Genomic DNA, 21,951 nt, shown 5'->3' with positions numbered 1-21,951 from the left:
TTCAGGTTCCTAACAGTGCGATGAGGTTATGAATCTTAAGAGCGTTTTGGGTTTAGCCGGTGTTACAGCTGTATTGATGATTTCCCCGATTTTCACAATGTGACAAGCCTGAGGTAATAAAACACTTAACCGCGAGTTGATGTGGGCTAGTATTGCTTTGTTGTCTCTGTTCACTGTATCAGGTCAAATGCCTGCGATCTCCTTGTCGTCGTGTTTCGGGTCTCGGTGCCTTTGCTTCTGTAGTATTACGAAAAGGCTTGGGTTTTAAACGAAAACAAGAAGTATTTAGAAAAATACTTTTTCTCATTTCTTTAACACTCTATAAATATAGTCATGTACGTTACTGTTTAGAGACTTAAAAAACATTTATGTTTAAAACGTATAGAATGCAAGGCTTAAAAAAGTAGCAGGGGTGATGCACTTTATGTTAACAATGGTGAAATATTTTCGTATCCCATGATGTTTTTGACAACTTATTCATTTGTTATTGATATTTACGTGAGCTCTGTTCGCGAAAGGTTTGTCATGAGCTCCGAGTTTAAACAGATCTCGCGATTAGTTCTGTTAACGAGATCAAGTGGTTAAACCCGGCGAGTTTCCAGACAGGAGCTTTGCACGGCTATACCGTAGCTGTACTGTATGTGTCAGCCAGCCATCTCTTCTCTCTCACTCTCTGGACATTTGTTTTGTGTCCATTTTAGGTCTGAGAACAAAGAGTTTACTTCTCACGGCAGGTGGGAGGTTAATGCTGCTTAAGAAATCCCTTAACCAAGGCTGTGAGGTGCTCGTTCGTTAACCAGTACCAGGGAAACTGTCAATCAAACGCGCTATCTCGTCAGCGGAAAATGGGACAGAATGCCGCCGGTCAGTCAGGTTTTATTCAAAAGATGCCTTTCTTGGATAAACCTGAAGACAGTAATTTGATTCCTTTCCTATGTGTAAGAGGTGATTGGACTGTTAAAAAAAATAAATTGACGCAAGTGATTTTTATTATTCTAACGCACAAATGCCTCTGGAAATGTTCCAAGACTGATTTACGTTTCTGTTCGTCATTGCGTGCCCCAGTTTAACCATTTATTGTTAGTATACAGAAGAGATCAGAAGCGCTGTAGTAAAGTACTTGATTGTACTTAATGTTAACCTAGGCCGTCTGTAATTTAGTAGAAATGGTCAATTCAAATATTCCACAAAAGTTTGGAAATGGGGTCATTCTGTTTCAAATAAAAAATCAGGAGACACCTCTGCCTCAGGATTCCCACGGTACTTCTATTTTGCGTAGTGAAAGACAGTCGACAGGTGTGAAACAAAGGCAGACATTAAAGCCCAGTGACACCTGTATTATATCTAATATCGGAATAATTTTGTGGATCTATCTAAAAACATATATTTGCAACAACAATTGCTCTTTAAATGCTTCTGCATTGATAGTTGAGTGTAATGTCAGCAGAACTGATCAAGTGCCGATCATGTGCAACTGGGGACCTTAAATTGATAAATTGTCCGTTTGTAATTTTTTTCTTGATTTTAAGAACCCTTTCCTTATAAAAATCCAATGTCAATTTTACATTTTACATTTACATTTACATTTAAGAAATTTTAAATTTCTTAATCTTAGGTTTGCTCTTCATTAACTTTCTGTAAGCAGTTATGCAGCTGTCTATGTGCTCTGTTTGGGGGACTCCCCCCTAAAAAAACATGATCCCATCCTTTAAAGGACTGAACCACTAGTGGAGCATAAGTTAACTGATTCCTGGTGGTCTTGTTATTGAAGCTAAACAAGTATGAGCCTGGATGGGAGACCTAGGAAAGCTAAGGTTGCTATTGGAAGCAACCAGTAGGGACCACTCTCACTGTGATCTGGGAAGGTCCTAGTGCCTCAGTATAGTGATGGGGACGTTATATTGTAAAAAAGGTGCTTTCCTGACTCTCTGTGGTCATTAAAAATCCCAGGGCATTTCTCCAAAAGAGTAGGGATGTTTCCCTGGTGTCCTGGCCAGATTTCCCCCTTTCTTTTACCAATGAAGGTAATTGCCTACTAAATATCCCTGTCTTTGAATTGGCTTCATCACTCTTGTCTCCTCCCCACTGATATTTGATGTGTGGTGAGTGAACTGGCTCACTTTGACTACCTGGTATTATTAGTATTAGTATTAATAATAATATCTGTCACTTTCAGAGTTTAATAAATGTTCAAAGACGATCAACACACTGTTGTTGTGTTGGTTTTATTGTACAGTACTGACAATTAACTTCAGTTTAAACCAAGTGGAAACATGAAAAATAAAGTTGAATTTTGATACTGATGAACATCAACAAAATAAGGACCGTTTTGATTTTTCACCTCTGTGACAGTGCTGTTGCTGTGTATGAGTTAAACCGCGGTAGAGTTTTACCCTTCCTGGGCATCTCGTATATTCCAGTTTTTAGGCTAATGCTTTATTCACAAAGGAAGAAACCAGGAATTAGGAATAAACCCTAAAGTTAACCTGTTTTTACAAGACCATTATTTTTTATTTCGGAAATCCATGTCAAAATGCATTACGAGCATGTCCTGCAGTCATACGTCTGTTAAATATTAACTGTTGAGGGGAGGAAACTTCTTTGTATTGTTTGAGATTTTAAACTCTTTAGTTTACTTACATGAGGATGAGGCAAGATTCAGCTTTCCGCTAGTGTTGTCCTCTTGCACCTGAGAGGGATTTATTGAAGGTCTTTAAATGAATGTGGTGAAAAGCAGCAAGTAAAACGAGCTTTAAAACCGACAAAGAGTAAGGATTGAGATTGTAGGGAGAATTTTAATGTCTTGCTGTGACACCTGTTTTTTATTTATTTAAATCTTAGATCTGCCCTTTGGCAGAAGTACAGCGGTCAGAATCTTGATGCCAGGCTGTGGGGGAAACTGGCACGCTCTCCAGCAGAATGCCAAATGGCAATGACTCGTGCGTGAAGGGGCAGGAATCGGGGAGTTACTTGTCCTGCATGTTTCACCTCTGGGAGGAGTGGATCGGGCTGGGAAACCTGGAAGATTACCTCAACTACCTGGACTACCTGGTGTGGGTTTTCACCCCTCTAGCCGTCGTCTTCATCCTGCCCCTCTTCATCCTGCTCTTCCTCTACCTCTCCATCCTCTTCCTCCACGTCTACAAGCGGAGGATTGAGCTCAAGGAGGCCTATTCCAACAACCCCTGGGATGGTGCAAGGAAAACGCTGGCGACCCTGTGGGACGGGCATGCAGCTATATGGCACGGTAGGTATTTTTGTGGTTTCAGCGTGTGTGTGTGTGTGTGTGTGTGTGTGTGTGTGTGTGTGGAGGGAGTGCTGTCATATGCTTTACTAATTGGTCACAAAATAACCCTGGAGCTCACCGGTGGATTTAACATGGAGTGCTCTACTCCTGTGTGTGACAGCCTGGCAGGAAGACTTTAAAAGCTAGTTTGTTCGAAGCACCTCATAAATACAGATTCTTCTGTGCGCATGATTAAGAGCTTCAATATGTTCACTGTTTTACCACTGGATGGGGTATACTCATACATGGAGGGACGATTTGGATGTGTCAGTTAACCTAGCTGGCATTGGAAGGAAAACTGGAGCACCAGGAGAAATCCAAGCATACTTGGGGAAAACGTGCAGACTCCACTCAGAAGACACCCCAGCCTAGAGTTGACTGCAAAATCCAAGAGCTGTGAGGTGGCTCACTCGGTTTTTAATGCACAAATTATACGTCTTCATTAAAATAAAACAAAAGTACCCCTTTATATTTAGTGACAGTTTCTGTAGTGGCTGAAGTGTTATGCACAAACTGCTTCTGATGTTACTATTGCCTGCTGCATTTATTTCTTACATGTGCCTTAATGTGCCTCATTGATTTTCCTGCAGTGATTTTAACTGGACTCATAACAATATTCTTTATCAATTTCAAAGGTTCAATTGGGGACCCATAACTGAAGAAGGTTTGGCCGCTGAAACTGAAACTTTTTAGCATTCATGTGTTTCTGTATCACTTGTTAATCTTGTTACTCTTCTTTTCAAAAGCTTGTTCATCCTTTTCTAACAGAAGATACAAAACAGTTCTCAGCAGAATACAAAATGCTCAGTGCACTTTATTAAACAATATCTTTTGGAAAATGAAAGATTAGAAGTGGCATGAATACATTTACATTTAAGTATTGCTATACAATGTGAATTTCATTTAACACATGGAAAGTGGTCTCTTAGCCTTATTAGGCTTTACTGGTGAGTAATAGTCAAATAAATATAAATAAAAATAATACTGTTTTATTGTTTCATTGTACAGTAATGCTTTGAAAATTATTGTATGATTTTTCTAAGATTCCGGAACAAATCAGAGGGATTTACATATAATCATCAGGAAATTAATTTTTAAGTTACAAATATTTGCCTTATGAACAGTTTTCATGGAACGAGTTACATTTGGAAAATAAACCACATTAAAATAAAAACAAAGGTTTTCCAGTTTTTAGGTCATATGGTAAATGTGAAAAATGTCTCAGTTGTTGTTCATAACAAAACCTACAGTAGCTCAAAGAGTTTCACAACAATAGTTTTTAATACCTGCACTACACATCAAATGAAACATATCACTTTGTACATTTTGGTTTTAAAAATAACTATACTGGTTTTGATATTGATTGATTGTTAGGATATAATTTGATTAATTGATGACTTATAGTTGACCATTATACAATCAAACTACTTTTACTGGAGTGTTAAGTATAAATCACGCCATGGATACAGGTGATATGGTTATCTAACTTGTTGAATGTCAAGCCTGGTAAACATCAAGAATGAATAATTTAAAAATGATCTGATCTACCCTGATTACTAAGAGAACCACATCTTTTTGTCATGAGTATGCTGGAGGCTGGTCTGTCAGCATACTGTTTTTTGCTGGCTGTGGCGTTCACAAGATCGTGGGTCAGCTGGAGCCTATCCCAGCACGCAAAGGGATGCCAGTCCATCTCAGGGCATGCACACAGTCACACCAGGGCCAATTTTCTTAGAATTATGTCTTAGGACTGTGGGAGGAAAACAGAGCACCCAGAGGAAACCCATGCAAACATGGGGAGAACATACAAACTGCATGCAGATAGCACCCCAGGGCCCCACAGCGACACCGTGTTGCCCTCTCGTTATCTTATACTGTATACTAAAGAAACCTTTTATTACTGTGTGTACATAAGCATAAGCACACATTTAACAGAATCAGTGGTGTAATTAGTCATTTTTCTGAAACATATAAGGTGTGGAAGTGTGCGTATATTTGAGTAGCCAGTTTTTCTGACTGAAGGCAGCCTGTAATCACCTGGAAAGAAACAGTGCAGGGAAAATGCAAATGTATCATTTAGCATTGCAGCAAATGTGCCTAAGGCTGCATCTTAAAATAGGCTTCTGCTTAATGATTACAAAGGCTTACCTATAATGTGATACAGTCATTTCCTCATTAAGTCGAGACACATAATGGATTTTTAAGAATGAGCAGTGCACCAAAACATACTCTGCTTCTGTTGTTCATTAATGTAGGAAAATGTTTTGACAGCTGCCTTCAGCACCCTGACAGCACAGTATAATGAATGATTGGGAACATTTATAAGGTGCAGTTTTTTGCAGATATATTTAAGATGGTACCTTTTGTAAATTGTTTAAATTTTGATTAATAATTAGATGTAATGTTCTGTAGCATCTCATTTCTATTAATGAAAATCATGTTTCACTGAATTCTTTTTGGAAGTGACCCTAGCACATGCGAGATAACATTTCTTGCATCATATTCACCATACAGTATGATACATTGTGACCCGATCCTGTAGCATATGCTCACAAAAAAAGTGTTAGAAGCTATTGTGATAACGTCAAAAATAAGCATTGATAAAAAGGAGAAGAAGAGTCCAACCATGATTAAAAAAGTTAAACTTTGAAGGAAATTGTGAAAATTCAGTTACAACAAATCTTTTAAAAATGCTTTTACACAGAATCTACTTTAGAGCTGTTAAAAAGACCATGAACAATAGTTATTTTTCAGATCAGTATTGAAAAACATGTTGTTAGCAACCAACCTCAGAACGTGATGCTATGGTCTAAATATAAGACTGGTAGTAAGCTTGTAGTTAATTCTATTAATTATTATTATAATATAATTATAAGACGAGGAAACTATAAAAATGCTGCTTGTGGGTATAAAGTATTTTAGAAGAGTTCAGGAGGATGAAAGAATAGACCTTGATAGTCTGTGTAGCATCATGGTGTAAAATTGTTAAAGACTCAATTATCTGACTTTTGCTCATTCAAGTAGTCCAGCTTTAATTTTAGATATAGAAGTTAGACACCCATTGCACATCTGTTGGATCTGATTGGACTGATTTATTTTTTCATATTTTGAAATTATTGACAGCTGTATGAAAGTGAAATTCTGTTATAATAATTTATGCCTTTATGCTGCACCATTAAACTTTGCACAAGAGAGTGAAGCTGTTTAAACTTGAATTGGATCCAACTAGTGTACATCCTTGAACGTCGCAAAGTACATTACAGGTCATTAGCAGACATGCACCTTTAGAGTTCAGCAGTTAATATGTGAACCTCTTACATAAGACCTATGACTACTGTAGTGCTGCCTTTATTCTGCTGAAGCTTGAGGTTCTTCATAAGGTACAACTTCATCTAAACATTTCTCTGTATGGGACAATATGGTACATACCACAAGATCTTTAAAGATTAGGAATGTACAGCTGCCTTTTCAAATTTTAAATATCCGTGTTGCAGATATACAGGGGGAGTATCTTAGCATTGTCCTTCTAATTTCCTGAAATTACTGCAATTATTGATGTTTGAAGACTGTAAGAACTGAAATCAACAACATTATTACAATCTTTTCCACTTAAGCAAACATTTGGATTTTAAATTAGTTTTATTTAGATCCATCAACCGTACATAGTGGTTACAAAGCATCAACACTTTGGCTCAGATTGGCTCTAGTGTGAGTATTTTTTTATGTCTGCTTTTTAAATTTCTTTCATAGCATTTACTTAGGTTTGCTAGCTATTTCCCTATTGATTATTATCTATCAGCTCTAAAATAAGACTGTTAGAGATCACAGAGATCTTAGTTTAAACTGAAGGTAATATTTGGATACAGAAACCTGCAGGCACCTTCAAAGCAATATCTCACACTGCTTCTTTGGGTACTCTCCTTATCCTGGTTTCTTTTCCAGCAGGATGTCACATTTTTCTAATAGCTAATGGGGCAAGCACTAGTATCCTCACTTCTGTACGGTTATTTTCAGAACAGTCTAGCTTACCGAAGTCTGCTTACCTGCTTCAAAGAGATGATAAACGGTCCGACACAAGAATGTCTTCACCACCATGCTTCAGCCAAGTTAAACAGATTTTAACTTGTTCTATTGCAGCAGGTTGTATGAATGAAAGTATGCAGTAATAATGTATATAGACGGCTCTGTTTAAGCCTCGCTGAATTTGAAAATCCCTGTTTTACACATGGCTGCTGTCCTGCTGTGCTACTCACTGTTAGCTGAATACGTTTTTGAGGGGATTAGCAAAGAGAAGAGTTTTGACCTGTCATTCTTCCTTTCTTTCAACAGGTTATGAAATCCATGGCTTGGAAAAGATACCAGACAAAGGGCCAGCCCTCATTGTCTATTATCATGGAGCGATCCCGATAGACTATTACTACTTTTTAGCTAAAGTCATCATTCACAAGGGCAGGACCTGCCACTCTGTTGCTGATCACTTTCTCTTTAAGTTGCCAGGTAAATTAGTTGGTGTTATTTTAAAGCCTGCAAAGAAGCAGGTTTGTCTTGATTAAGATTGTGTTAATCCAGGTGAAAAAATCAGATCAGTTCAGAATAGAATAGAATGAATTTATTGAAAACGCAGTCATTTAGGCCAGCAGTCTCCCATGAACATTGATAAGAACCTGAATGATAAGCACAGATTGGGTAGGCATGTTTATTATGACACTGCAGAGTCCATGGGGCAGCTGCTGTCCCCATGAGTAAGAGGAACAGGATTTCTAATGTTTTGTGTGAAGGCCCAGATCATGACATTGACAGATATCTGCTATGAGGCAGCTTCTAATTACAGACTCCAGTGATGTGATGCCATCTGGCACTGACATTAGCAATTACATGGGTTAGTGCATGCATATAGGCAGAGATCTTGCTGAGTGTTTATTTTCTTTATTTTTGTTGTTTGTACAGTTTATTAAACAAATAGAAAAGTGCTTAATTTTCCAACAGAAAAAAACCATGTCCGATTACCATAATGGTATGGGCTTCCCAGAACGTTTGTTCTAATTTTTGGCTCTCAGCTGATTTATACCCCAGAGTATCTAAAAATATCAACAGATCAAAATATGTACAATATAGTCTACGGAAGTAGGTACTAGTTTTGTGGTAGAGACAGCAGTGTATTCTGTAACAACTAAATGTTAAGAATGTGGACTCTAAAGAGCAATAGGCTTTACTCTGCTGATTCAGTGTGTGATTAATTATTTGACATGTATTCTCTAGGCATTCTTACAGTCTGTCACTGTGTTCTTTTTCATTACTAATAGATTCAGATTTAAATAATCTCAGTAGGTGGAAGGTTGTTAGATGTGATCTCCTGATCTTCCACTCAGACTCTGAGGGGTTTTCACAGGCATTGACCTGTCTGTGGCCTCCGTCTTTCTGAAAGAGCTGTGTCTGCCCCAGAAGGGGTGGCCCAAAGTCAACAGCAATGGGGTGAAGGTCCTTGATTTCCAGCAAAAATCTGTTAAGAATCTACAAGTCTGCAATAAGTATAATAACTGCAGGAGCACTGCTGCTTAGCCTTTTAGATGACTATTTAATCAGGTTGTGAATTTCTTAAACGTGGGACACTGAGTTTTGGAAAAAAGGTGATCTTTTATGCAAGCAGCACTAAAAAATACAACAGAATCTCTCAAAGAGGCAGATTCATTTTTTGTTGTTGTTTTTCATTATACACATCAGCTCCTTGCCTTGTAGTATTAGAATTCATTCCCAAGGTGTACTGATGAGACACTTGCACTTGTTTCGCAAGTGCTTTATAATTTCCTCGTATGTATGGAAATCAGAGGCACTTATTTTGAACAGAGGCTGCCCTAATAAAACAAAATAATAAACCAATCCATTGGACTGGTCCTGTTAGTGTGTGTGCCACATGTTTGAAATGATCTGCACCTGCACCTTTTGTGTGCTTTGCTCAGAAAATATTATAATTATATAATGTGCACCCAAAGAAGAATTGCAACTTCAAAAAATGCTTAATGCTCTTAAGCTTTATACTTTCTTAGATGTTACTCTAAAAAAGAGGTGTGTGCATCTAAAGGGAGGAATAAGCAAAACACTGGTATGTAATGTTGCTGTCAAAACTGCTGAAGCTTTGTGCCCTCCCTGCCAGGGTTCAAACTGCTCCTGGAGGTGTTCAGTGTGATGCATGGGCCCCAGGAGGAGTGTACAAAAGCCTTGAAGAACGGACATCTCCTTGGTATCTCACCCGGTGGGGTGCGTGAAGCCCTCTTCAGCGACGAAACTTATGTTCTGTTGTGGGGGAACCGCAAAGGTTTTGCTCAAGTGGCTCTTGATGCCAAAGTGGTGAGTGATTTTGTGTCTGCTGCGGTTGACTGTGTTGTCCATTCGCCTCATTAAATACAAAGAGATTTATGATACTGCAGACTTAGAATGTTTCACTTTTCTAATGTAGCCCACAGATTTTCATGACAGAGTGGATTCATGTATGTTCTTGACAATTTAGAGTTAATTATTAACCGAATAGACAGGTGTTTCTGGTGCTTGGTTGATAATTCTTGCTTTTCAAGGTACCAAAGTCTTGAAGCAGGGAATCCAAATGCTCTTATATTAAATTAAAGATGGTCCCACTGGGTTACATCTGTGAGAATAATTAGGGTTATAAGCTATGGTTTGTAGAAATTTTTGTAAAGACAAAATTAATAAAAACATCATTACTCATTTTGTAAAAAGGCCTGAGTTAACTTTTAAAAAGATGGGAGATTGACCTCCTAATTTATATCATAATCGATCAATTAAAAAAAATGCCACATTATTTAGTACAGTTTGTATTTGAGATTTTCTCAGAAAACGGAGACAGGATTTGGCAGGATTTAAGAACTGTACTTCTCCCTTGATTGCTCAAAACGTTTCCTAACCAGAGGCAGAAATAGCATCAAAACAATTATACAGGACCATGAGTTTAAACTACTGTATCAGATTATGTATTAATACAGTATTTGCAGAGGTAATGTGTGTTTGTTTCTGTACTCCTTATGCAATCAAAATTTGAAAAGAAATGTTCTGCCCTTTTCTGGTGAAGGATGTTACACTTCAAATAAGTGCATTGACTCAAAATAGCCAAACGACAGTGGTGTCTCTCTTCCAGGACCAATTTAGCCCCCCTCCTATGGCTATATTTCCATTTCAGTAATCTTTGTATTTCTCTGAATCTGCTAAAGATTTACACATCTCCAATGACCTAAAACATTTCTCAATTCCTTATCAGCATTGGCTGTGACCTTGGTGGTATGTCTTGTTTACTGATCTGTGATCAATCACCATAACCAGCCTCTGGTGTGCAAGAATTCTTTTAGGAATGATTTCTGAGCCTGCATTCTTATCCCTTGAATTCTTATTCTGCATGGTTTGTGATGCACCATGCAGAAAAACTCTCACGGAGAAAAGCCTGAGATGGTGAAGTGTTCATTCAGCTCGACATACTGTACGTAGTTTTTGTGTTTCAGAGTGTTATGTTTATATTTATCTGCTCAGACATACAATTTGTCTGTGCCTAGAAAGAATGCAAGATCCTACAATTGGTTTGTAATCAGACATAACATACAAAATGTGAAGACTTTTATGCATTATTCTCTTTCTCTTAATAACATCCATCCACTTGCTACGGTTATATCAGGAAGATGCTCGTTCCTGCTAAAGGTCACAATTTAGAGACACTAATGAGTGAATTAGCTCAGCTGTTTGGACTATGGATGAAGAAGGAGTTAAGAATTACTATGATGTAAGTGATTAACTTGTCCGATTAAAGAAAAGCTGTTAACAAGTCAGCACTCTGTGGGGAGAAATGAAATTTATTATCCGGTGAGAGAGAAAGAAGAGTCTATAAAGCCTTGTATAAAGTGTATAAAGCCTTGTTATTAAAGTTGATTTGTAGGTTCTAATCATATGGAAAAGACGTTACAGTAAATTTGACTAGATTTCATATTTGAAATAACGTAATAATACTGTAATTTACAGGGAAATCTATGTGATCTATGTTTTAACACTTGCTCCAAACCCATCCCCCAGGCTAAGTAGAAAAATATGCATTTTATGCTGTTTTTGACAGAGACTTTAGAAAGTTTTAGTGGTCGGTTTGTGTGTTTCATTAAAAAAACATTCAATGACAGATGAGTTTGCAACCATTCTCTGAGAAGGTAAGTGTTTCGAGTGGAAAGGGAGCGGGGTACAGTGTGTGTGACAGCAAGATAAGAGCCATAGACATAGATAATGAGTGGTGCTTTTTCTAACAAAATATGCATGAAAAGATTTCTCTTCATGGCTACAGTATATGATCATTTTTAGTACTGTTTTCACTTTTTATTTTGCATTGGACACATTTGTTTTTGCAGTTTCTAATACTGATAGTCTTACATTTTGTATGTTTTCATTTACTGTATACAGTATATGCAACAATTAATGTCAACTTGCATTGTTTAGCTAAAACCAATTTTTAGATACAGAGCATCAAGCGTATGAATATACAGTAGGGTCTCCACCTTACCTATTCGCAATTCGGTCTGGCCTACATGGTCTGGGATGAGAGAAGAGCAGAGCGGGGTGAAACCGAGCCTGAGGTTGCTAACTGCAACTTTCAAATTAGTGACATAACAGACTAGGACTGTGAGACGAATCTAGCTACAGTAGCGAGTGAGCCTTTCCCTGCAAAGACCCACTACCCAGCACCCGCAGCTCAACGTGCTGCTGTTTCTGTAATGTGTAACACTCCAGGTTCTGTGTCGGCAGTGTGGGGAATGACAGACTGGAGATGACTTTACAGGCCCACTGACAGTTTTATTACCTGTCTTATTACAGTGGGGTCTTCTAATCACAGAGCCAGAGAGAGAAAGTTCAGGCATCCACTGGACACAGAGGAGCGGTTCATGTTGTTGATTTTAGCTGTTTACTTTATTGTCTTGTGTTGTTTAAATTAACTTAATGCCAGGGCATAAGAACTTCAGTTATCATAAACGGAATGGTTGCTCATGTTTTTAAACCATACCTACTCTATACAGTAGTACATTAGGCAACAGTAAAAGGGTGAACTAAGTTATAGTTGAATTTGGCTATTCGCGATGGTTCTCTGCAGTGAACCCTCATGAATGCCTAAGAGTTTATTGTGAGAAACTATGGGCTAGCTGTGACATTGAGAGAAAATCACCATAATTGTAAAAGTAATTTCTTTACCTTCGATGATTAGGAGATTAATTATCAAAATGTGCTTACTGTACTTGCAGCTCATTAGCTCCTACACAAGTAACTAACTAAAAATAACCTTTCTGAAGATTATTCTTTATTTTCCTATTCCAGCCCATAATTCCTATGTTTACACAAAATGTCCGAGAAGGATTCCGATCACTTGGAAGTATTAGTAAGTGATACGTGTTTTTCTTTTTTGGGTGAGAAATGACACAAAGCAAAAAGAAACATAATATCAACGTGTAGCCCATTTGCTGAGAAGCCAATGCATTTTTTCAGTGACAGAAATGCAGTGATGAGAAAGAAATGAGAGACTTTTTATGGAATGTTGGCAGTATTTAAGATGGAAACTTTCAAAATAGGTAATGTGCTTTTCTTATTTCACTTAGAGTCATCTTTCATGAAAGTGATAATGTATGTGGAATAATCTTTATTATTTTGTGGTTGTGGAGTACTATTGATAGGAGTATAATCATAGATTTACAATAATATACAGTACCCTTGTTCTGTGTTATATTTTACATTTTAAGGGCTGTATCGATGGCTGTATGAGAAGTTTAGATTACCAATTGTGCCCATCTATGGAGGTTTTCCAGTGAAGTTCCGCACTTACTTGGGTGATCCCATTCCATATGATCCTAACTTAACTGCAACCGAATTAGCACACAAGGTAAGTGTACGGCATTTTTCAGTCCTGCGTTTTACATAGATACATAAAGTTTGATTTCTTAAAAATCTTTCTGATGATGTATCATTTAAGTACTGTATGTGTATAAAAATTAAACATTTGATGTCAAATCAAACATCATTACTAACCATTACTAACAGAGTGCTCTCTGAACATTTGATAACACTATATAAAGACTGAGAGAGAACAGTGTTGTTAATTCTTTTTCGCTGTATTACTTCATTAACTAACGTCATCTGTGGCCTTGAACTGAGAACTCCATTATCCTTTATAATATGCTAAAGACATTGATGAAACCTATAGAACTATACTTATAAGAAAGTAATGTCAAAAAACTTTGTGAACTAATATATGTGATTACAAATATTCATAATTTGTTCTCAATTAGTTTTTCTTTCTCCAAACATATTTGAAAAAGGATTTATTCATGCAGACTGTAGAAAACATCTGCTTTAGATATTTCTGCCTGTTTCTTACTTCCTTTTTTGCTTTGTAGTTAAAGAGATACTAGCACATATAGGTGCAGGAAGTTGGATTACTCAGTGTGCATAAAGTATGATTTTTTCATTTGGATTGAAGGGAAAAAGTTTGTCCTGGTTTAGTCCTGTTACTGGTAATGAAATAGGTTAAGACATGTTATACATGCCCTTCCGACAAGTACAGTCGATTACCTTAATTTCAGGATTATTTATCATTTGGTTCCTAAATACAGATAACTGAAACTTGGATTTAATGTTTCAACAGAGTAGCTATCTTCATCAGGCCTTAAAATCGAAGGAACAGATCACAGGGACATAAATAATCTTAATTTATTGAAATTGAACGTAATTCATGTCTCTAAGTATGATTATTTCACTTTAAATAGTAAATATACGTAACTGAGAAGCTCAGTTAAGCAATAAAAATAATAAAACAATAACACGAAATAAAATAAATTCAAATTATATTATAGTATACTTGAATAAAAAAATATATATATAAAATAAAAAGCAAAAATGTATGTTATAAAGTTTGGTAGGTTAGTTAAGCACTGTAAACAGTGTTGTTCACAGAACACCGGTCTAAGAAATATCATTTACAATTTACATTATAATTAGTAATATGTAAAGTATATACAAAATATATTTTATGTATGTACAGCATTTGTTTGTGTGCTGGTGAACCAATATCACTTTGTTCGTATGGCATTCGTATTTGAATGTCTTTAGCTTGTTTCTGAGAACTTTTGCCACTTATCTCACGAAAAGGACATACCACTGCACCTTGTGGTGTTTAACATGAACACATTTATGTGGAAATCAGAAATGTACTAAAAAACGATAAACAACACTCAGAATTTAGCTATAGTTAATTTTTTGCTCTGCAGCCAGACTTTGGTATCCTGCTGAGTACTCAGTTTATTATTATTATTGATTAAACTGGCTGCTTGTACCCCAGGTTAAATTTTAAGTCGCTCGCCTGTTTTCCCTTGCACTTTGAATGAATGCACTGATGTCACGATCCTGAAGCATGCACTGATGATGTCTTTCCCTTGGAGTTTCAAGCTGGCATCACCTTAAACATCTTTGCTCGTGAAATATCAGCAAGTTGAGCTGCCTTGATTGCAAAAGCTCGTGCCAAATGCACCACACTCTTTCAGAATCACTGAGGTCACCTCCTACACACACCCTAGCCATAATTATAGGCAACCTGAGATTTCTTGAGTCATTGCTTAATTAACACATGAGTCACACCTGTATGCAAGCTCTTGCTTTCAATGTACTCTGTGTCCCTCATTTACATGTGTGTTTCCACTTTTATCTACTACCTGTATTGCTTGTTATATAGAACACCGTGGATTTTGCACTGTGGTCTAATGCTAGTATGCTATCAATATCATACATTTGTGATGTACATCTCTGCTGGTGAGTGGTTGTGCTACCTAGTATTTACATAGTAGCTGGTCACACCTCGACTCACTTGTCATTCAGGCTCCTCTCAAATTAGTAACTAAGGTAACCAGTTACCGTAGTTACTAATTTGAGAGGAGCCTTGTACTACCTGGAGGCAATTATCTACCATGCCCGCCTCAGGTGGTTCAAACTACTTAAGCCTCGATCGGGCAGTGTCCAGGAACTCTGTCGGTATATCCACCTTAAGAGCTGTTGGTATTTCAAAATATTTTCATTTCAAAACTATACATGCTGAGCTTTGTTTCTTAAGTTCTGAATGTTTCTTTTCAGTGTGCAACAGGTTGGGAAAGGTATGTGTAGAATGGCTTCAAGTTTAATTTAACTAAATTGGAATTTCTAGTTATATACCTCCTTAAACAATATAAGATCATTTAAGACGCGTGTCCAGAACATGTGTCGTTTTAATCTTAACAGCACTGAGCTGTGTATTTTAGATCGGTTTTACAATATGCCTAGAACACTCATGATCTGCAGAGGAAGTCAGAGCTGTAGTTGATTTGCCTCACAGCACCAACACAATTAAGCAAACACCTTTCATCCAAACTAAACTTTGTTTAACTGCATTCACTAGTTATACAACTGTCTATGTAAGAGGGGCATGTGGTGAAAACAGGACTTTACAAACTCACGAGATTGGAGGACACTCCAGTTTCAGTCTCCTTTTCAAGATAAGAGGGGACTGATCTGGAACAACAAATCCCTTATTGTTTGTACATGGCTCCAGTAACTCCTCACCTCACTTACAGTATTAAATTAATTGTGTTTTAATTTTCACCTTCTGGTTTATTTGCAGATGTGTAGACTGCTAAAATACAAAGCTTAACATTTTAAATTGAGAGAAAAAAATGAACGATTTTTGTGTAACAAGTTATTATTATATATTATGTTGGTCCATTTTTTCAGGCTTTGTCTGGAAAGGTTTGGTAGATCTATAGAATACAGGTACTTGTATAACAGCTATTTGCAGTGTAAATAGCTTGTCACCTGTCCGTATAATTGTATTTTGCATCAGCCTCAGGATCAGTCTCTAACTCATTCCTTTCAATTCCAGGTGCAGCAAGCTGTGCAGTCTCTTATAGACAGACACCAAAAAATACCAGGAAACATCCTCCGGGCTTTGTTAGAACGATTTCAAAGACAGAAAGAAGACTAGTTTTTAAAGACTGTAAATAAATATAAGAAAACTTTCCAGTGATCAGAATTCTTATAATAAGGTATGATCCTATTCCTAGTGTTAGATGATTTTATTTCATTATCCCTCTGTAGAATATGGTGTTGCATAAATTTAAGGACAGAAATCACAGAACAAAAGCAAAACTTTGTTCTGATTTTGTGTCTATGTGTGTGTGTGTTTTCTTTAATATGAATTTTAAATTATTAAGTGAATCTAATTAATACTTTTACACCAATTTCAGAAATGGTTTTCAGAGTTGTTGTTGTTGTGTGTACATGCATTTCTAGATGTAAACCCCATTGAAATATTATGACAGGACCTGAAACAAGCTATCCATGCAAGGCAGCCCTCGAACGTCACAGAGTAAAAGGCATTCTATAAGGAGGAATGGGACAAAATTCCTAAACACTCGTGTTATAGGTTAATCAACTGTTGCAGGAAACATTTAGTTGCAATCATTGCTGCTCAAGGTGGAGCCACCAGTTACTGAATCTAAAGGTTCACATACAGTACTGTTTCACACAAGGATAATAAATGTTGCATCATTTGGGGATATATCAATGCTGAAAGAGTATCATGTTTTGAGTCATTTTTAAGTTTGTGTATTATTCGGTGTTAGATCAGGATCTAATAATTTGTTAGGTTCCAAATATGTGAAGTGCATGATAATTGTTCCTAATTGTTTAGCACTATACTGTAGATGCTTTTTGGGGTGAATAAGCAGCCAAAATGTTTCTCTAAGCATCAGAATTCATTCTGCAGCTTCCAACAGGAGTTACATCATGTGTGAGACAGTTGCAGACATGACTCTGCATGCACATAGTCTTTTAGGCCAGTGGTCCTCCATTCTGGTCCTGCAGTACCCTTGTGTTTTCTTTTTTTAATTCTAATGGGCCCCTAAACACTAATGCTAATTGGTGTCTGTAATGGATGTGCTTATTGGTTTAGACTTTCTGTACTCTATCTATTGAGTAGCAAAAATACCCTTATTAAAATGCATTATTTCCAACAACTCCAGCACAAATTATGAAGTCTCTGAAGTCATCTTAGGAATTACAAATTACTCCCTTTTTTGACCAAACTGCTCTAAATAGGAGATCAATTGGTGATAAATAGACACAGGTGGGAATGACACTGTTTTAGTAATCTCTCACAGTGAGTCAGTGTTTTTCTTTCTGCTTAACTCCAATTAGCTATATTTTCAGCTAGCAGGCATGAAAGAAGGCAGTCCTGGAGCTCACTAATTAGCTCAGGGTTCATACCAATTCCAAATCACATTCAGCTTTTTAAGAGCTAAAAGCATTTTTTTGGAACCAATATCTGAATGCGGAACAAAAGCCTAAAAAACAAACAGATTAATTAATGGCGTCATTTAATACTGGTGTTTAAGGGCATAGATGTAACACGAACCAGCAGACACAGTAATACTCTAGGATCAGGATTGTAAATCACTGCCTTAGCTTACAGCAGCCTTAAGTTTAGATGTATAAGAATAGTTTAAAATTTCACAAAATTAGTGTAACGGTCTACTGTATGTCTACTTTAATCAAAGTGGTTTAACTTGGCTTCAGTTTAAATGTATCTCTCCCTGTAAGTTACATAAGATGTTGAATTTCAGGGCACAAGTCACATAGTTGTATGACAAACTGACCATGAAGATCAAGGATTTTCTTTTAAACAAATCGGGGGGAGAAAATGGGAGAGAGGCACACTTTGGGATAAAGTAACTTACCCCGGTCACTGAATTTCATGTTCATCTCATGGTTAGGGATGCCAATGTGAAACCAACAGTGTCTCTTATGGAGACAGGGGTCACTGCTCATATACCAATTAATTCCAGTCCCTGCACAACGCTTGCCCTTATGGGTGAGCGGCAAGAAAGAAGACTTTAGTGAAAACAAACTCATCTTCAATTTCATATGAGATGTACTGAAGACAACTGGCAGAAAGTGTGCTGATTCTAGGAGACATAAAGTGAACCTTATGGCCTCAATCCAAAGCCTTATGTCTGTCACACACTCAACACAATACTGTACATCACCCAGTCAGAGCCATCCCAATCCAAATGTCAAGGATGGTGGCGTCATGTTAATATCCCTAACGTGTGACTAGAACAAAAAGGCAAATATTCCAATGAAGCAACTTCTTAGATGAAGTAAGACTTATTTAATAATTGTGGGATGGAATAAAAATCAGCAGAGTCACCTTAACCGGGATTGGGAACCACTGTGTTAGGGGAAGACCTCTGATCAGCAGAGAGTAGGAAGATGTTAGAAATGATGGAAAAATGGAAGGTGCAAAGGATAGACAAATCAAAGAGGAAAATCTTCTTGAGGCACCCAAAAATCTAAAACTCAGTTTTATTTTTTACGCGCAAAGCCCAAGCTATACTGACATTCAAACGAGAGATTGAATGTCCTTAAGTGATTCAGTCAAAGTCCTGACTTGAATGCAATAGAAAATTGATAGAGAATTGATTGCAATCTATCAACGATTCCCATCAAGCATGTCTGAACTGGAGCATTTTAACTTGGAAAATAGGCAGAATTGCACCATACCAATGTGTGCACTGTGTCCAAAAGAACGGATAGCAGTATTTGCTGTTGTAGGTGCTTTGACCAAATACTGGCTTTGGGGGTACGTGTGATCAGTTTCTGTATTTACTTTAAAGAAAGGACTTACCTGTGTGTACAACTGGTATACTGTACAGATATAACTTCTAATGAGCCCTTTTTCATCTGGAAACATTACTTGTCTTCTACGAAATACATTGCTCAACAATCACAGGAGTGCAAGAATGTAACTTAACACAGGGGACCTACAGTATAATCAAATAATACAATATGGTAACCATGGTCAGTTTTATTTTGTATTGTTATGAATTTGTATATTTGCTGACAATCTGTATCATAATATACAAAGCCTGTGATGATTTCAGCAATTTTTCTCTCCCTAAACCATCATTTGATGTTTTTTATATGTATGATTCTGAAATGTCTCAAAAGCAGGGATAAAAATTAATACATTAGTAAGCTTTCACAACCTTTTCCATAAATATGACTCCAAAATACACGTAGATAAAATAGCTTATATTTTTACAATTACTAATTGTCTGAGACAATCATTTATATTTTGTTGCAGTTCCCTAAATCCTAATACAATTGAGCTTTTAATATGATATGCACATTTTATCTTCAAATAATGACAGTTGTTTGTTTGACAAGTCTGATTAATGATGATAAGATCTTGTACAGTAATCTGATTTATGTTTATTTTGAATACAATCTGCATGCAAATTGGATGCCTACATTTTCTGTTTTTTGGCATTCTGGATGTATATAAAAGTGTAAGAGATTTACAAGATGATGTTTTTTTGTGTAATGTTTGTGGCATATGTCAAGTTGCAGCTTCTACGTATTGTGCAACAGATGTACAGAATCTTTTCAAGACAATGATGTTAATTAAAATAAAAACATATTTATGTATTTAATAAGTACAAAAGAGAGGACTGCAGGGAAATGGGGCATAGTGTACAGTATGTACTTTAGAAAAAGCATAATTCTCTCCAGAACCACAGAGGTGAGAATTAATTTTCAGTATGTGCATTCACCAGAAAAAGAAAAAAGCATGGTGCACTTTATAATGGACCATTCAGATCTTTTTCATTGTTATGCATTCCAGTGTTCTTGTATTCCTCAATCAGCTTATTTTTGCCTATATAATCATTTAATATTACACATCTGACACTCTGTCCCCCTTCAGAAAACAATGTAACTTCTGTTATTGGCATTGTTTGAGTCTTACTGATCTGCTTACCATTGCTGATATTCTGCTGAGTATTAGAGCCAACAGACCAGAAATGTGGCAGATTTGCTGCCAAATGAAAATAAATTTAAGTTTGCACATTGTACGTAAACTTTACTTGGTCAATCACTTTTTGTTCTGATTTACGAAACGCAGTATCCAGGGCTTGTTTCATGTTCTTTTAACATTTTGCTACAGTATATTCTGAATTAGTAACCTCATATTGTTACAGAACACAGACAGAATCGTTTGAATTCAAACTGTTGTCACAAACAAGATCTTATCCCCCTTAATTTCCTGCCATGGAAATTCATGCTGTTGACTTTTATCAGTGTGCATTTATACAGTATGTGTGTCTTGATATAAAATCGTGTGGAACATTTAGCTCACCCTGCTCTTCAGTCAAAGCAGAATGCTTTATTACTTCACATTAATGATACCACCACTTTGGAAATGTGAACGAGTAATTACTGTATTTAAAATGTTCTACTCAGTACTTTGGAATGGTGCTAATAACTGTTATGTACAGTTTTTGAATTTGAAATTCTGAAGCGGGTCATTTTTCTTCTGACACCAGTAATGTGATGATCTGCTGTTGGCAGCACCATCTCATGTCCAGAAGGAGTCAATCCAGCTGCACCGCTCTAAAGTCGTGACATTGAAGGTGATGGAAAGATAGTTTCACTAACACTATTTTTCAAGTGTACAAATTGTATCAATTTCAAATTGTATCAATCATTTTGTGGCTGATGAATGGAAGTGTTTGGTGGTGATGTGTTCAATTGCAATCTTTTATAGAGTATCCCCTCTGCGCACACAGACATGCACACACAGGTGTAGACACTCAGAGATTTGTCTTTACACACATCTTATACAGTATACTGTATATATATATTTCCTAATCCTTTTTGTTCAGTAAAATTGCCAGCTGTATTTCCGCCTGCAGAATAAAATTCTGTCCTTTAACGACATGGCCCAGTGTTGTTTTTTGTTGCATGTTTTCTAATTTTGTACTCACTCTTCCCAAACACTCCCATTTTTAGATTTTCTTATACAGTAGGTCACCAGCTGAACTTTTTGTCCTCTTTTACTTGTGTTTTAGGTAACCAGCATATGAGAAGTCATTTTATTTCTTGGCTACTAAACAAATATAACCATCATGGCATACATTGAAGACATTATGAGCCTTGTGACCTCTGTATTAGTTGACTTTTCTTTCTACGGATTATCAGATATGACCACAGTATGGCATTTCAGCCTTTCAATGATCCATTAGGTTTCTGGTAACAACGTTTGGGCAAATAATTGACCGAACTGTATCACTGACGTTTCTTTGAAACTAGGATTTTAGACTATACCTGGATTGCTGTCAAAGCTGAAAGGAAAAAAAGTCCAGGAAAAGCTGGTCATGTATGAAAGAAAGCATTTGGAAAATCGACTGTGGTTTGCACAATACTTTAAAAGTTGTCTTGTCAATATTTAGTAGCTTTTAATTTGCGGCAGTGACAGCTAAGACCTCTTGGGACATGTTTGTCACAAGATGCATAAGGTTGCACAACCTTGTTCTATTCTTCTACTTAAGTTAGTAGCAGACAGTAAGATAACATCCTACACCCACCAACAAATCCGACAGCTGATACAATTCATCCATCCATCCATTTTCTCCCAGGGGAGCCGGAGTCTATCCCAGCAAGCAATGGGTCCAAGGTACGATACAACAGGATGGGATGGCAGTCCAAAAGACATACACAGACACACACACCAGGGCTAGTGTTCCCAGAAGCCAACTAACCTATTATTGTGTAGTTGG

General features: G+C 36.9%; 1 protein-coding gene across 2 annotated transcripts; it reads left to right on the top strand.

The window, feature by feature from the left end:
- Nucleotides 1–3: 3 nt before the first annotated feature.
- On the top strand, nucleotides 4–21,107 carry tmem68 (transmembrane protein 68). 2 transcript variants are annotated; one of them, XM_069191520.1, is made up of 8 exons: nucleotides 8–113; nucleotides 702–864; nucleotides 2,842–3,247; nucleotides 7,616–7,783; nucleotides 9,438–9,631; nucleotides 12,635–12,695; nucleotides 13,054–13,193; nucleotides 16,215–21,107. In XM_069191520.1, exons 3-8 carry the CDS (start codon nucleotides 2,920–2,922, stop codon nucleotides 16,314–16,316), a joined length of 993 nt encoding a protein of 330 aa, XP_069047621.1. In that variant the 5' UTR covers nucleotides 8–113; nucleotides 702–864; nucleotides 2,842–2,919; the 3' UTR covers nucleotides 16,317–21,107. The 2 variants fall into 2 exon arrangements, with proteins under 2 accessions (XP_006633982.2, XP_069047621.1); XM_006633919.3 differs by lacking the exon at nucleotides 702–864 and having other exon boundaries at nucleotides 4–113.
- Nucleotides 21,108–21,951: the final 844 nt, after the last annotated feature.

This window comes from Lepisosteus oculatus, chromosome 6 (assembly GCF_040954835.1).
Source record: "Lepisosteus oculatus isolate fLepOcu1 chromosome 6, fLepOcu1.hap2, whole genome shotgun sequence".
Lineage (NCBI taxonomy): Eukaryota > Metazoa > Chordata > Actinopteri > Semionotiformes > Lepisosteidae > Lepisosteus > Lepisosteus oculatus.
Note: the sequence above shows the minus strand (reverse complement) of the source record. Positions and strands in the feature narration are given on the sequence as shown.